Here is a 15,365-nt window from a genome sequence, read left to right as displayed (position 1 = left end):
CACCTGGCTTTCGGACACCACGCCTATACCAGAGAGAGATGACAGAGATCAGAGCTCAGTTTCACAGAGAGTGTGCGGAGCGACTGCCTCACTTCAGAGCACACCCAGGCATGTTCTTCAGGGAGCTGTGGACACCCCCTTCATCGATGTATACCATTTTATACCCCCAGTATGGTACAGGATGGAGCTAGCTAGGTTGCATATCATGATTGTATACTGCATGCATATAGCTTTGCATTCTCCTAGTAGTAGAGCTCCATCCCCTTCACCACTCATTGTACTTATTGCACACCTAGATTCAGCTTTTTTAGTTCAGTACTTTTTCATTTTGTTGGGATGACAGAGGATACCCCATACAGGTACACCGATTTGTCTCATAGGCCGAGTTCGGTCTTTTGGAAGACGTTAATAAAATCTTTCTTTCTTTCTTTCTTGCACTCTCTGTTCAGCACATTCTAGTGCCACTCTGCTTCCACTCTGTGCACTCTTTCATGGTATCATTGCTCCCGGTTTAGCAACCCCTTTGCTGCCCCAGATTCAACCCTGTTTTCAGCACCCTCTCCTCTGCGTTTTCTCTGAGATCTGCAGCCCTTCGCTGCTGCGTTTTCTGGACAGCACCTGCTGGTCTTTTCACCTACAGTTTGGCTTCACCGACACAGCCATCAGGTACTCTTTGATCAGCGTTTTCTTTTCCACGTGGAGATTGGACATAGGCGGCCTGTTTTTTCAGGACAGTAGCCTTCTGTGTGCTGCGTTTTCCTCTCCAATGGCCTTTCCCCTTTGCAGAGGGGAAGGACACTTCTTCTTCAGAGTTTGTGCATTTTTTGAGATTGAGCCCAAGCTTTTGTGATGGCTGCACCGACTTCTCTACATATGTTTGCTGAGTCTGCCAAGTTGGATGGTTCCAACTACACCCTATGGAAGGTGGAGGTGAAATCGGCCTTGCGTGGCGTGGATCTTTGGGATTGGCTTTTTACACTGGCCAATGCCACCCCTCCCACCCTTGCTTCCGGTGGTGCGACTCAGGCACAGCTTGATATTTGGCTGTCGAATGATTGACGCGTTTTCTCCTTTTTGATGTTAAACTATCAGGATTCTGTTCTCTCTCATGTGCGTACAAAAGATGCTGCACATGAAGTTTGGAAGGCTTTTGCAGATCTCTATGAGATTAAGTCTCCGGGTCAGATTTTGGCGTTGGAAAAGCAACTTATGAACTTATCAGTTTTTGCCTTTCCATCTTTATTTGCTTTCATCTCGAAGATGAAAGATCTCCGGGACGAGCTTGCTGTTTGTGGCAAGGAAATCTCCACAGAGGACATGGCTATTTGGCTGCTCTCCAAACTTCCAGAGAGGTTTGATGCATACTTTTAGTCTCTTGTTTCTTCTCCTCGGCCCATTCCAATTACTTGGGAGGAAGTTCTCCCCTCCGTTATGCAGATTGAGTCTTGCTTTGAGGAGTGGACTGGCACCTCTGGTGGCCCTGATGGAGCTTTGGCAGCACGAGATAAAGGGAAGAATCAACAAAAGGAAGGAAAAGGGGGTTCTGACAAGAACTCCAAGGATTCCGACAAGGATAAAGACAACAAATCTTCAAAGAATAAGGACATTGAATGTCATTATTGTGGTAAGAAGGGTCACAAGTCACCCCAATGTCACAAGAAGAAGCATGATGAAGCAGCAAAGAACTCTTCCTCAACGGCGGTGTCTCAACCCAAGAAGGATGATGGCATTCCTCTCTTAGCAGGTACTCGGCGTATACTTGCTCTTGTGACTTCTCAGTCACGGTCTTGGATTGTTGATAGTGGTGCTATTGCTCATATGACACCCCATCGAGATTGGTTCAAGGACTTCACTGCCAGATCAGGCGAGATCACTCTGGGTGATTCTTCTTCTGTGCCAGTGCATGGACATGGCACTATCCCATCTTCCGTTCTGACGAGGACAAGAGGTACTTCTCTGACGTTCTGTATATTCCAGATTTGGCTTTTAACCTTTTGTCAGTGAGTGCTCTTACAGCTCAGGGTGCGGAGGTGATCTTTTCTTGTTATGAGATTACCATTCGTGATAAGGCGACTGGTAGCATCTTGGCTCAGGGAGTCCAAGATAGTGGTCTCTACAAGTTGACTGCTCTGCTTTCTTCTGGTGCTGCTTCTGCTCTTTGGCATGCTCGGTTTGGCCATTTGAGCTATCAGCTTCTGCAGCGAGCCTCGAAGGATGGGTTGGTTGAGGGTTTACCGACCATCAAGGCTCCGTCTACTGCTTGTTCCTCTTGTTTACAGGGGAAGCAACACCGAGCCTTCTTTCCGAAGGAGGCGACACACAGATCTTCGACATCACTTGCTCTCATACAGGTTCTTATTCTGTGCGGATCCATTCTGTTATGGATGCTTTGGAGACAGAGTTTGAGATGACGGATCTTGGCCTTCTGCATTATTTTCTTGGCTTTGAGATTTGGCAGACCTCGAAGGGAATTTTCTTCTCTCAGCAGAAGTACACTCGGGAGATTCTCGACAAATTTCAGATGACTGGGTGCAAACCAGTATCTTCTCCTATGGATATTGGTGAGAAGCTTTCTTCACTTGATGCTTCTCCAGGGACTGATCAAGGACAGTATCGGGTTCTTGTCGGTTGTTTGGTATGGTTGACCTACTCTCGATTGGACATATGCTTCGGAGTTAGTTTATTGAGTTCCTTCTCATCCAAACCCCGTAAGCAACATTGGTGGTGTGCTCTCAGAGTTCTTCGGTACTTGCGTGGCACTCTGGATTTTGGCATCTTTTATGGCCAAGGACGCACTCTTGTTGGATGGTCTGACTCAGACTGGGCTGGAGATCTAGATACATGGCGTTCGACCACTGGTTGTGTTTTTTCACTTGGGTCTGGAGCCATTTCTTGGAGCAGTAAAAAGCACCCTACTATGGCGCTTTCCTCTACCGAGGCGGAGTATTATGCAGTTTGTTATGCTACATGTGAGGCGATATGGTTGCGGAGATTATTGGAGGAGCTCGGCTGTCCTCCTACCGGATCTACTCTTCTTTGGTGTGACAATCAGAGTTGCATCGCCATCACCAAGAACCGTGTGTTTCATGCTTGTACGAAACACATTGAGATTCAGTATATGTTCGTGAATGGGTTCTTGCTGGAGATTGTGTTTGGAGTATTGTCCTTCCGGGGAGAATGATGCAGATTTGTTCACCAAGCCGGTTTCTCAGGCTTCCTTGGCTCCTCATCTTCGGATTCTTGGAGTTTGTTCAGCATCTGGTGCTGAGAGGGGGTGTTAGCACATTCATCCCGAGATTTTGCTCTTTTATGGTGCCCATTTGGTCCCTATTGCATGGCCCTTGCTTGTGGGTTGGCCACCTGTTTTTCTAGTATTTTTTTGGGATTTTTCCCAACCTTTCTGGCATTTTCCATTCGGCCTTGTCCAGTAGCTCCAGTCGGCCTGTTTTGAAGCTCCAGTCAGCCAGCTTTCCCCTACTATAAATAGTGGGTGTTGGCCTCTCATTTCTCATTCAATCTTGTACATATTTTGCTCCCTCACTTATGAGACTTGTAGTGTCTCTTGCTTGTGACTGTTTTGCTTCAGTATATTCAGCATAGTTCTCTCCATCTCTCTCTCTCTCTCTCTCTTGCACACTCTGTTCAGCACATTCTAGTGCCACTCTGCTTCCTCTCTGTGCACTCTTTCAAGTTGCATATGAATTGGATTTGCCTTCTCATGTGAAAGCTCATCACGTATTTCATGTCAGTAGACTTAAGGAGGTACTGGGTGGAGCAGACCGGTTAGTTACTCCTCAAGAAATCATAGATGTGGAGGATATGACATTTGTGCCACACGAACCGAAAAAGATTCTTGGATTTCGTAAAAGACGATAGTGGCATACGCTACTCACAGAATACAAGATCAAGTGGAAGGATCATGTTGAGGCGGACGCTACATGGGAGACATTGACTACCCTTTAGAGGGATTACCCTGGGTTTATATTGAGCTCAAGAGTGAGCTCTTGGATGAAGGGGAGTATGTCATGTGCATCTATTGTGTGCACCACGCACACAAAACTAGCTTCGAGGCTTGGGGTAGCTTGGAGCTAGGCAGGTTGATTGGCGAGCTGGGCTAGGGATGGACTGATGGGCGGGCGCCCCAGTGGGGATGCCCTGATGGGTGGGCACCCAAGTATGGACGCCTGGTGACTGGCCAAGAGCCTATAAAAGGGTGGCCAAGGTTGGTTGGTTAGTTGGTCAGAGTCTCGCGAGTCTTTGCGAGAGCTCTGCGGTCAGGAGCCCGGATCTAGTGCAGATGCGCACGTGCTTCATGCAGCTGAGGCGGGCAGCAGTCTCGAGGCCGGCGAGGGTAGCTTCATGGCAGTATGGGATGTCACGGGGTAGAGATTGGTCGGTGCGTCTTGCTAGTTAGCTCAGCTCGTGGCTCGGTGGGGACAGCCAAGTCTTGTGGGTTTTGCCCATGGCTGTCATGGTTGGGTGGTGAGCATGCTGCCCAGATTGGCTAACCATGCAACCAAGCTGATTGTGCCAACTTGATATGCAAAACTCGCTACACTGAGCGACTGGCTGGATGCAAACCCTAAACACACATACAGGTGTTGATTGGATGTTTAAAAATGCTTATGAATGGCTGCAAACCCTGAACACACATGCAGACGTTGATTGAATGCTAAAAAACGTACATGAATGGCTGATGTGACTGCTGAATTGAATGCGTGAACTTATGCGGGTGCTGAATTGTATGTAAACGCTGATGCAAATTTGCTGGCCAACTTGAACTAAATATTGAATTGACGGGGGGCGTGGTGAATGGCGGGCAGGAGGGCTGGAAGGAGTCACTCAGGTGCGCAGGGGAGGGGGGGTTGTTCTCTCAGCAGTAGAGGCTTTTCCTAGTTTGGTTATGCCGATTAATTTGTGTCTATCAATGGTTATAATTCTTAGTAATATTGTTCTTATTCAATAGGAGATTTCTAAAGTCTCTAAAAATATGTTTTCACCTTTTTTGTCACTTGCTGAGAGTGTGCTTTTGTTGTTTACGTCGCAGTGAGACGAGAGATAAAAATCATGAGGCTATTGATGCATCCGCACATAATTCGGCTATATGAAGTTATTGAAACTGATAAATATATTTTTATTTTGATGGAGTACGCGAAATCTGGAGAGTTGTTTGATCACATAGTTCAAAAGGGTCATCTAAACGAGGATGAAGCCCGCCGCTTTTTCCAACAGGTACTTGTACATGCTATTTGTGGAGTTAGAACACTGTGGACAGTGTTGGTATTGGTTTCTTTAATGTAACACTGCATTGTGTTTGGTAGAACATGTTCTTGATGTAGAGGTGCACCTTTGGTGACGACAGAAACATTGCGTCAACTTTCAAGTATGTGTGCTAAAAAGATGACCCCCCCCCCCCCCCCCCTGCTTTTACCATATGGGTGTGGATGCGAGCAGGGTGGGACTGTAGGGTCTTCAAAAATGTATTTTCTATTTTGAGAAATCAGTGTTCAGCATTGAGGGCACAAACTTGTAACTTTGAGTCTTTGCTTTCCTGTTTCACATGGATTTTTATGCAAGCTAACGGGCCGTATGGACACCCCTTGCAACTAATGAGGCATGTCCTGTACATAAAACACTGCCGCTCTTAGTGTGCAGCATGTTGACTGATTCAAAAAAGTCATCCACAGATCATGTAGATTTTCTTCCATCTGTCCTGTACGCGAGAAGAAGAAGCCATGACAAAGAATATTTGTCAGGACGAGAAAAGGAACTTCCAGCTAGAGGTTGGTGCCATAGTCACAAGAAATGCTTCGTTTGTTTCGTTGTTTCGCTACATCTCTTTGGATGAAATGGAGAGGTTTCAAAGTGACACTTGTTATATAAACATATTGGTAACTGATACGAGTCACATTTCAGTCTATAACATAGAAAGAGAAACAAACAAGACACGTTCTCCACAAAATTTGTAAATGATATTGAACCCCCCCAATTGTTATGTTGATTAGGGGATTTGTGGAGAGGCATGATGGAGGAGGGGCTGAGATTTGCAATGGAGGTGGAAAATTAAGAAATTGAGCTTCAAGTGAAGAATTTTAGCAATTGGGTGTGCAATTGAAATTGAAAAGCTAAATGAGAAATTGGCGGTAAATTTTTTTTTTCAGAAAGAGACTTCGAGAAAATGTTATCAAAGATGCTCTTGCCGTGTAAGAATCCATTCTGGGTATCATGAATAACATCCTGCAAAATTGGCTGCAGCCTAATGCTCACTGCCTTAGCAAGAATCTTATAGGCAGTCCCAAGTAAGGTGATAGGTCTCCACTGGCCAATCAATGTCTTATCCCCGCTCTTAGGAATAAGATAAATAAGCCCCTCAGCGAGAGAAGAAGGCATAGAACCTGTGTCCCACATCTCCTGCAAAGCCGATGTTATCTCAGCCCCAATCTCATCCCAAAAAGTAGTGAAAAAAACAGGGGAGAGGGCATCCTCCCTTGGACACTTACCATGAGGTAAGGCATGAAGAGCATGACTGAACTCCTGCATAGAAAAAGGGGCATCCTGAGCGGCACACATCTCCTCAGTGATCAAATGTGGCAATGCATTCCAAACCTTCCTCTGTGCCCTGTGTCTCAAATGAGAATGCGGCTCAGTACTAAGAAGCTGGCAATAGAAATCGGTGGCAATCTGTCTAACCATAAGAGGATGTGAGTGAAGAGTGCCATGTGTATCCTGCAATTGCTTGACACTATCTCTGGCATGAGGTGGGCTGTGAGAAGCAAAGAAATGTTTGTTACATCTTCCACCCATCTGGGTCCAAAAGGATTCCTGGGCATGGAAACGGTACTCTGCGCGTTGCTCAAGAGAGTGATGAAGTTTTGCTCTAACAGTGCATAAAGAATCTACAACCCATTGAGCATGAGGATGTTTCTTGTGCTCTTTCTGCAAGGCAGCCAATCTACGTCTAATAGCCCTTTCTAAGTCCAAGGCCTCTTGCCTCTTAGACAGGGCACATGTGTGATAAAAGCCACTAATATCACAGAGAGCAGAGGCCAGGCTTTGAGAGGCCTGTAAGAAGTCATGAGATCTCCAAATATCAAGCATACGACGCGATCGTTTTTCAAAAACAAATGATCAGGGATGCGTAAATGGGGTGCTGATCCATGGCAATTCGGATCTCTAATACATAAAACCACTGGGCAATGATCCGATTTGGAGGTGCCTGTAGCAATCAAAGTATGTCCACCTCTGTCAAGCACCCAATTATCCACACAAAATCTGTCTAACCGTGCATAGATACATCGTACATCTCTTCTCCTGTTAGACCATGAATAAAGAAGAGTGGATGGACTCCTCAAAATGTCATCCTCATGCCAACAATCTCTACCATGAATGGAGAGCATAAACCTCTCCCAAGACGCTCTTTCAAGAGGATGCACCAAGCTCTCATGTCCACCTCTTTTATCCATTGGCATCTCAACCATGTTAAAATCCCCACCAATAATCCAATGGTCGGCAAGAGGCATCAATGTAGTGAGAGATTTCCAAAACGCAATCCTCTCATCTCTATGGTTAGGAGCATAGTGGTTGAGAATACCAATGTGTGTAGTACCCTGCGTAAGAAGGATCCACTGCGCTCTCGCAAGCAAAATGACACCATGTCCAATGATGCAAGGCAAGATCAAAGCTGAAACAGAGATACAAACACCACCCTTGGTACCAACAACCGGTGACCAAAAGGTGTGTCCCGAGAGAAGCTTGCCTGATCTCCCACACTGACTAGCATCTAGTTTATGCTCTTGCAAGAGCAATATATCCATAGGGCCACTTGTGACTGCACAATGAAGCTGGGTTTTTACAATTTGTTTCCGTTGACGCAAAAAAAAACCCATCCTCATAAGGACTCAGAGTAGGAACTACGAGATCTCGTGGTCGACGAAGGACCCCCTTTAGAGGCGGAAGTACGTCTCGCATAGGTAAGGGAGGGAAAATATGACGATGTAAACCTTACCTCTCTCTCCCACTCCGGGGAAAAGCCGGGGCTAGTCCTCAGAACTGGAGAGGTACCATGACAATGTGAATGTGCAACATCATCCTCAAGGGTGCAATCATCCTGTAACTGTAATGCAGCATCCTCCTGTGAGGGATCCAGATCATGTGCCTGCAAGGCCTCATCCTCCAAAAAAGGATCAACATCCTGTGAGGCAAGAGCTGCATAGGGGTTAGGGTGCTCCACAGGGGGTGTGGGTGAAGGGGCAAGTACGGGGGTTGGAGGGTGCTTGCCATCCCTAACCACAAACCAACGCTGTGTGGTCTGCTGTGGCAAAGGAGCAGCTGGAGTCTCGGCATCTGCAGAAGGTCTCTGATGGGCAGGACCACGCCGCCTCCTAGCATGGCCCCTCGATCTGGGACAATCTCTAGCAATGTGACCTTGTCGACGACAAATCCAACACTGGTCAGGTTTGCCTGCAATCTCCATCCTCTGGTGGAAATGAGATCCGTCAGGTCTCTGAAGCATAACATGATCATTAGTAATCGATGGATCCGGAACAAGCACAAGGACCCGGGGTACACCATCAAGAGTGGTGGTAACGGCCGCGGAAGCTGAGGCGGGAGAGCCTGGGAGGATTGGTACCTCTAGAACCTGGCCAAAGGATGCCCCTATGGAAACTAAAAGCTTCCAATAGGACCGAGGAAGAGCAGGGAACCATAGTGAGACCGGGGTAAGGCGTTCATCCTCCACCACTGGATCAAAGCCCACCTGGTATTGAAAGAAGAAAATCTTCCTAGGACCAAGAGGAAAGGGGCTGCTAGCCAAAGCCTGAGAAGTAGCTTCTGAAGAATGAAAGTCCACCTTGAAGAAGCCTCGACCAAGTAAACGAGTATCCTGAAAGTGCACAATCAGCACCGAAGGGAGAGCTGCTAGAAGCCATTCACGGGCCTGCGACGAACGAGAGGGGTGGGAACCATAAACTCTCGCAACAAGGGTAGTCTGGACCTCAAGGTCAATGTCGTGTTGAAGAGAGGTGAGCTCGTCTTGTGAAAAATTGATGATTCTCCCGGCCAGTGGGGGTGATGAGAGATTGGTTGGGGCAGAAAAAGCCATAAGACCAATCAAGAAAAGTGGGCGGCCGACTTGAATCTAGATAAAATAGCTGCTGGGAAAACGGGAGCAGAGGAAGGGGGGCAAAGGCGGGGAGCAGCCGGGGAAGCAAGGGCAAAGGGGCAGGTGGGGCAGCAGAGGGGTAGGCGGGGATTGAAGAAGGCAGGGGGCAGGCAACAAAGGGGGAGGCGGGGCAGCAAAAGGGGGGCTGGCTGGGGCAACAAAAGGGGCAGGCGAAGGCAGGCGGGGGGCAGCAGAGGGGCTGATGAAGCAGCTGAAGGGCAGGCGGGGCATCAAAAGGGGGGCTGGGGAGGGCAGCAAAAGGGGCAGGCGAAGGCAGGCTGGGGGCAGCAGAGGGGCTAGCGGGGGCAGCTGAAGGGTAGGCGGGGACTGAAAGGCTAGCAAAGGGCAGAAGTTGGGCAGGCAAAGGGGGGTTGCAGAAGGGCAGGCGAAGGCAGCAGAGGCAGGCGGGAGCAGCAAAGAAGCAGGCGGAGGCAACAGAGGGCAGGCGGGGGCAGCAGCGCAGGTTCACGTCACTTTAGCACGTCGTCTCTCGTTCCGTACATCATGTCAAATTGGCGGTAATTGGAAATGAAATTGCTCATAATTTGGCTTTGCTTTCAAAACATATACATGTATGTGAACATCTTGTTAGAGGGTAGTGGAAACAGATGCACTAAAGAAGTGAAATGCTGGAAGAGAGAGAGAGAGAGAGAGAGAGAGAGAGAGAGAGAGAGAGAGAAATGAAATGAAATGAAATGATATATTAACGTCTTCAAAAGGCCAAAATGACCTATGAGACCAAAAAGGTTACAACAATTGGTGGATCTGATACAATGTCTGTGCAAGAAAAGGTAAAAACAACTAACTGAAACTGAAATAACTGTGAGGAAAAGTACGGTACTAGGAGCTCCTAATGGATAACATCTGGGAGGAAAACTCTAGCAACAAAGGTAAGCATCATACACATCACTATCCAAAGATGTCTCTCATCGGTCGATGGCGGATATCCTCAATGTCCTCCATGGTGAGTACTCTGACTGGACGTCTCCCATGCCGTGCTAGTATGGTCCTGATCCTCTGTTGTAGTCTCCGCCCCGGTGTCGAGATGGACCTCTCATCTTGGGGTGCCTGGACCGCCCCGGCTCTATAGCCCGATCAATCAGTGTACCTCTAGTGCGGCTATACTCTGGGGCTAGCTGCAATGCCTGCTGGCCTGACTGCTCAATCTCTGGTCGAAAGAAGTTTGTAATCTGCCTCTGTAGGTGTGTCTCCCTCTCTGATCCCGTCCCTCTCAAGAGACCCTCTCTATGTCTACGAAGCGCCAGCAAGTATAATCCGAGGCATCTCTGATCCTGGTATCTCATGACTCTAGAAAGTGGTCCGAAACCCTCTCTAAACAGGCAGTGAAAACGGCCTTGTATCTCATAATATACTGGACAGTGACATATGTAATGTAACTCTGTCTCTGGCTCCATCTGGCATAGCTGACAAATCCTGGCCTCAGCTGGTACTCCTCTGAATCTGCCAGTCTCAATCTCTAGCTGGTGTGAGGATGTGCGCATCTGACCAATAACACACCGTACCCCATGAGAAAGATGAGTATCCATGTAGCTGGGTCTAATCACAAACCCATCTTGCGTGAGCTGGAGAAGATGATCTCTATAGAAAGCCATCTTCGTACCAAGCTCCTGTGTCGGCTGTATCCATGTCCTCCTAGTGTCCAGCTGAATCAAATCCTGCCTGATAAGTCTGGTAATCTCTGCCCGTGTGAGAGAGAGGGAGGGTGCATCCAGGGAGTACTGAAATGGAGGTAGCCTTTCCATACTAAAGCCATGCAACTGGAACCAAGCTGTCATCTGTGCATACCAACATGATCCGTCTCCCTGTGATGCCAAGTGTCGTGAAGACTCCAAGGCTAAGGGAGCATATCTGTCTCTAGGGAGAGCCCAATTGCTATGTATAAAGGAGACTGATCGAGTGAGTGCCTCTACCACCAATGGGGGGGCAGCCATCTCTGCACGGATAATATCATGTGGTACGGAGGCCTTGGCCCTAATCATCCGGGAAATCATAGAAACCAAGGGCCTCTCCATATGTCTCCATCCATCAGTGCTACCAGCTCGGCTGTGGTGATCCACTGAGGGTCCCCATATCTCCACTCCATACAGCATGGCTGAAGTGACCAAAGTGTCAAAGAGCCAGAGCTTTGTTCGAGGTTCCTGAAACTGAACCTGCGAACACATCCTCTCTAGTCTCCCCAATGCTGCATAAGCTCTGGTCAATCTGGTCTCCGCTGCTCTCCTCAAGGAAAATAGTGGGCCACTGAAAACCACACCAAGGTAAGTATATGCATCTGTATACTCCACTGTCTCCTGACCATATGTAAAGGTGGGTACTAACCTCCTAACCCACTGTGCTGTGGTGTTAAACACCATCACCTTGGTTTTACCAAGGTTAACAGACAATCCACTGTCCTGTGCAAATGTGTGCAATGCATCCAAATGACGCTGCAGCCCCTCTGGAGAATCTGAGATCAACACAATATCATCAGCATACAATAACAGCGGAATCCATGTCCCTGCTAGCTGTGCTCCTCTGTCACCCTCCCGCTCTACATAGTCTGAAACCTCATCCACGTACATCCCAAATAAGGTGGGAGAAAGGGGGCAGCCCTGTTTCACTCCAATAGTGGAGTGAACCATCTCAGATATACCCTGAGTAGTACGTACCTGTCCCACAACTGTCCTGTATAAAGCCAAAATCCTTGTGCAGTCCCCATGTCTATCAAATACCGCCCATACACTGTATGTTCCTCATCCTGTGATAGTCTAGATAGGCCCATATCCCTAACATCAAGCTCCCTCAACATCTCCTCTGAGGTATCATAAAATACTGTCTGGTTATGGGCGGTCCTGGCATTGAAGTCCCCCAGGAGAATGATGTCACCATCCCTGGAGAACTCCCAAATATCATCATCCAAAATAGAAAAGGGAGACTGCCCGCTAGGTGATGCATACACTGATGTACTAGGAGCAAAATAGCATATAGCAATGTAGAGATATCTGCCCGTCTCTGGCCTCAGTCTAACCCACATGTACCTAGCCTGCTCATCTCTGCGGACTATATGTATCAATGGCTGTAGCTTCTCTCTAAACAATACTGCCACTCCTCCTGAGCCCCATCATCTATGCTCTGAATGAGTCTCCTGTCTACAAGCTGTCTCCCATCGGTATCCACTAACATGTGGCATGGACTGTCCAGGAGCCTGATGCGTCTCACAGTAGAAGATGATGTCCCTCCCAGTGAAACTATCCTCAAAAGCCCCTACATCAAGACGTAGAGATCCATTACAATTCCAAGTAGCAACTTTGAGTGTAGTCCCATAGGTCTCGCGCCGTCATGAAGAGCGCCTCTCCGTAATCACCACTCTACCATCTCTATAGAAGGCCACTTTCCCTTTCTCTCGGGCTGCCCTTATCTCTGGCATAACTTCTTTCATGTGAGCAAGTTGCGAGAGTGTGAGGTCATCTCCAAGAAATATTCCCGTCTTCTTGAGTGTAGGACGTCTCTTCAAGAAGTCCTTCTTCGCTTCCATGGAGGGGAAACGAATGATAAGTGCTCTCTCCTTAGAAGATTCGCCACCACTACCTCTCTTCTTTCCCACTCTCCATGCCTTTGTGTGCGTGGCTTCAATGCCCATCATAGAGAAGAGCTCCTTGGTTTCCCCTTCCGCATCATCACGGTCTTTTAGACCGGACACTCGTACATGTAAGGCCCGGGCCTTCCTCCTTTGCTCCTCTTCAAGGGTCATGTTGATGATGGTGGGAGTGGGGATGGGTGGCGATTCTTTACCTTTCCCTTTCTTGGCGACCTCGATCCATTTCTCCGCCTCGTCCATCTTCTTTTGTGTCTTTGTGATCACCTCCACCCATGAAGATGTCTTCTCTTTATGTTGCTCCTCTTCCTCTCGAATGAGAGAGAGAGAGAGAGAGAGAGAGAGAGAGAGAGAGAGAGAGAGAGAGAGAGAGAGAGAAATAACTTCAGAAGCTGAATACAACTGCCTGAGGTAGGGAGTGGCTCCGTGTGCAGAAGGCAGGGGTGAAAAACACTCAAAACTAATCCCTTAGAATGATGGGGGGGCAGTGCCTATAAATAGGCTAGGCGGAAGCTCAAGAGTCGGGAAGCCGAAGAGTTGGCCATCTTTCTACTCTCAACACAAGAGATGAAAACGATGAAAGTTGCTAACACCCTCTCTCAGATCTTGGGTGGGGAACAAGGCCTAAGGAGCTGGAGTGTGAGGCAATAGAAGGGTGAGGAAGAGGCTTGGTGAACAAGTCTGCAGCATTATCTGTTGTCGAAAAAAAGGCTAGGTCGATCTCCTCTGATGCAATCTTCTCCCGTACAAAATGGTATTGGATCTCAATGTGCTTGGTCCTTGCATGAAAAACAGGATTCCGTGCAATCGCCAAACTGTTGGAAGGTTGGTGATTTCGAGCTTGTGATCTATGGCTAGAGCGTGCCTTGGGTTATCCCATAAGTGGAAGCATGGGAAGTTGAAGCGCCATATATAGGGTGTGGTGGCACCTTGTCATAGATATCTCCTTGGGCCGGTGTTTTGGGAGGCAGCTCACTGGGAGATGGGAGCCCGGTGGAGGGATGCTGCAGTGCCCGTTGGGGGTGTTCGTGGAGCTCGATGGTGATGCAGCTCCTACGTGCGTTAGTCTTCCGCTGCGCATTCTGACATGGTATCAGAGCTCGACCTGCGTGGTCCTGGGCAGTCCTAACCTCTGTTCGATCGAGGTGCTCGAATCGAAGGAGGGTGTTGGAGGGTTGGCGATTTCGAGCTTGTGATCTATGGCTAGAGCGTGCCTGGGATTATCCCATAAGTGGAAGCGTGGGAAGTTGAAGCGCCATATATAGGGTATGGTGGCACCTTGTCATAGATATCTCCTCCGGCCGGTGTTTTGGGAGGCAGCTCACTGGGAGATGGGAGCCCGGTGGAGGGGTGCTGCATTGCCCGTTGGGGGTGTTCGTGGAGCTCGATGGTGATGTGTCTCCTACGTGCGTTAGTCTTCCGCTGCGCATTCTGACACAAACAACTTTGGTTGTTGCATCTGATGATGGTAGGATTCTTCAGAAGAAACCCAATCTCCCAAGTAAACGCCGCAACCAAATCGCCTCATAGGTAGTTGAAGAAGCTGCTCTATACTCCGTCTCTGTAGAAGATAGCGCAATATTAGGCTGCTTCTTACTACAAAATAGCTCCGGATCCAAGAGTGAAACACCATCCTTTTGTAGACCTACTGGTCATAGTAGCAGGGGAACCCCGTTTCCACCCCTTGGGAACGGCAGAATGCGTTCCCCCAAGGCTGAGATGCCTAAACTGGGTGGAACGTGCATGGGGGAACGATTTGGCATGGGAACGGCTAGGGGAATGTGGGGGAATGGTTACATGGAACGTTTGGCTGCCGTTCCCCCTTCGGGGAACGTTTTTTATGTTTGGCCAAGAAAAAAAATGAGAAAAAGTGTATCTGCTGTCGCGAGCCGCTTGCGGATATCCTTGAAAGGCATACCGTGTTGTTGCCTACCCGTGTACTTCCTAGGCCCGTGCGGCGTGCGTGCTTGATAGCTCTGAGTCACGAGTGGGCTCTTTTCTCGGGTCTCTTCAGACTTGAAACTCCTACTTTCCAAGGCAAGGCAGAGGCTACTCACTTTTCCCTCTCTTTCTCTCTCTCGTTCCCCCTTGTTCCCGTTCCCCCTGTGGCCCGTTCCCGTTCTCGTTCCCCCGATGGGGCTTTCGTTCCGTTCTTGTTCACGTTCTGTTGCTACTATGCTCCTAGTGTTTGGATCACTTGCCCAATCAGAATCACTAAAATCCTTGTAAACTGATTTGATTTTGTCCTCTATCATGAACCTGGCCAAAGAAGATGCAACGATTCAGAGTACCTTGAAGATATTTCAAGATGCGAAGGGCACGAAAACAATGGGATTTCACAGGTGTCAGCATGAAGGAACTTAATTAACCAACTGGAAAGTTGAGATCTAGGCGGGTTTTCAATAACTAGATTAAGGAACCCACAAGCTTCCTGTACAAAGAAGCATCAACCAAGTCTGTACCATCGTTGACAGCAAGTTGAGATCCCGCATCCATGGGTGTTGACACATGCTTGCAAGTACTTATTTGAAAACACTCTGAAAGTTCTTGGACATACCTTTGATGAGAGATAAAGATACGTGTCTCTGTCTGAAAGATCTCTAGTCCAAG

General features: G+C 48.2%; 1 protein-coding gene across 16 annotated transcripts in view; it reads left to right on the top strand.

The window, feature by feature from the left end:
- Nucleotides 1–15,365, top strand: part of LOC147636478 (SNF1-related protein kinase catalytic subunit alpha KIN10-like) — a 65,141-nt gene that overhangs the window by 26,026 nt on the left and 23,750 nt on the right. For all 16 annotated transcript variants that reach the window (XR_015266548.1, XR_015266544.1, XR_015266550.1 and 13 more), the window contains one exon: nucleotides 5,048–5,232. Coding sequence is in view for 9 of the 16 variants with exons in the window: in XM_086801925.1 (XP_086658051.1) it covers nucleotides 5,048–5,232 (185 nt within the window). In the remaining 7 variants the exon portion in view is untranslated. The remainder of the gene's footprint in view (nucleotides 1–5,047; nucleotides 5,233–15,365) is intronic.

Source organism: Cibotium barometz, chromosome 8 (assembly GCF_041138505.1).
Source record: "Cibotium barometz isolate CiBa-2024 chromosome 8, ASM4113850v1, whole genome shotgun sequence".
Lineage (NCBI taxonomy): Eukaryota > Viridiplantae > Streptophyta > Polypodiopsida > Cyatheales > Cibotiaceae > Cibotium > Cibotium barometz.
This window is presented reverse-complemented; position numbering and strand designations above follow the sequence as displayed.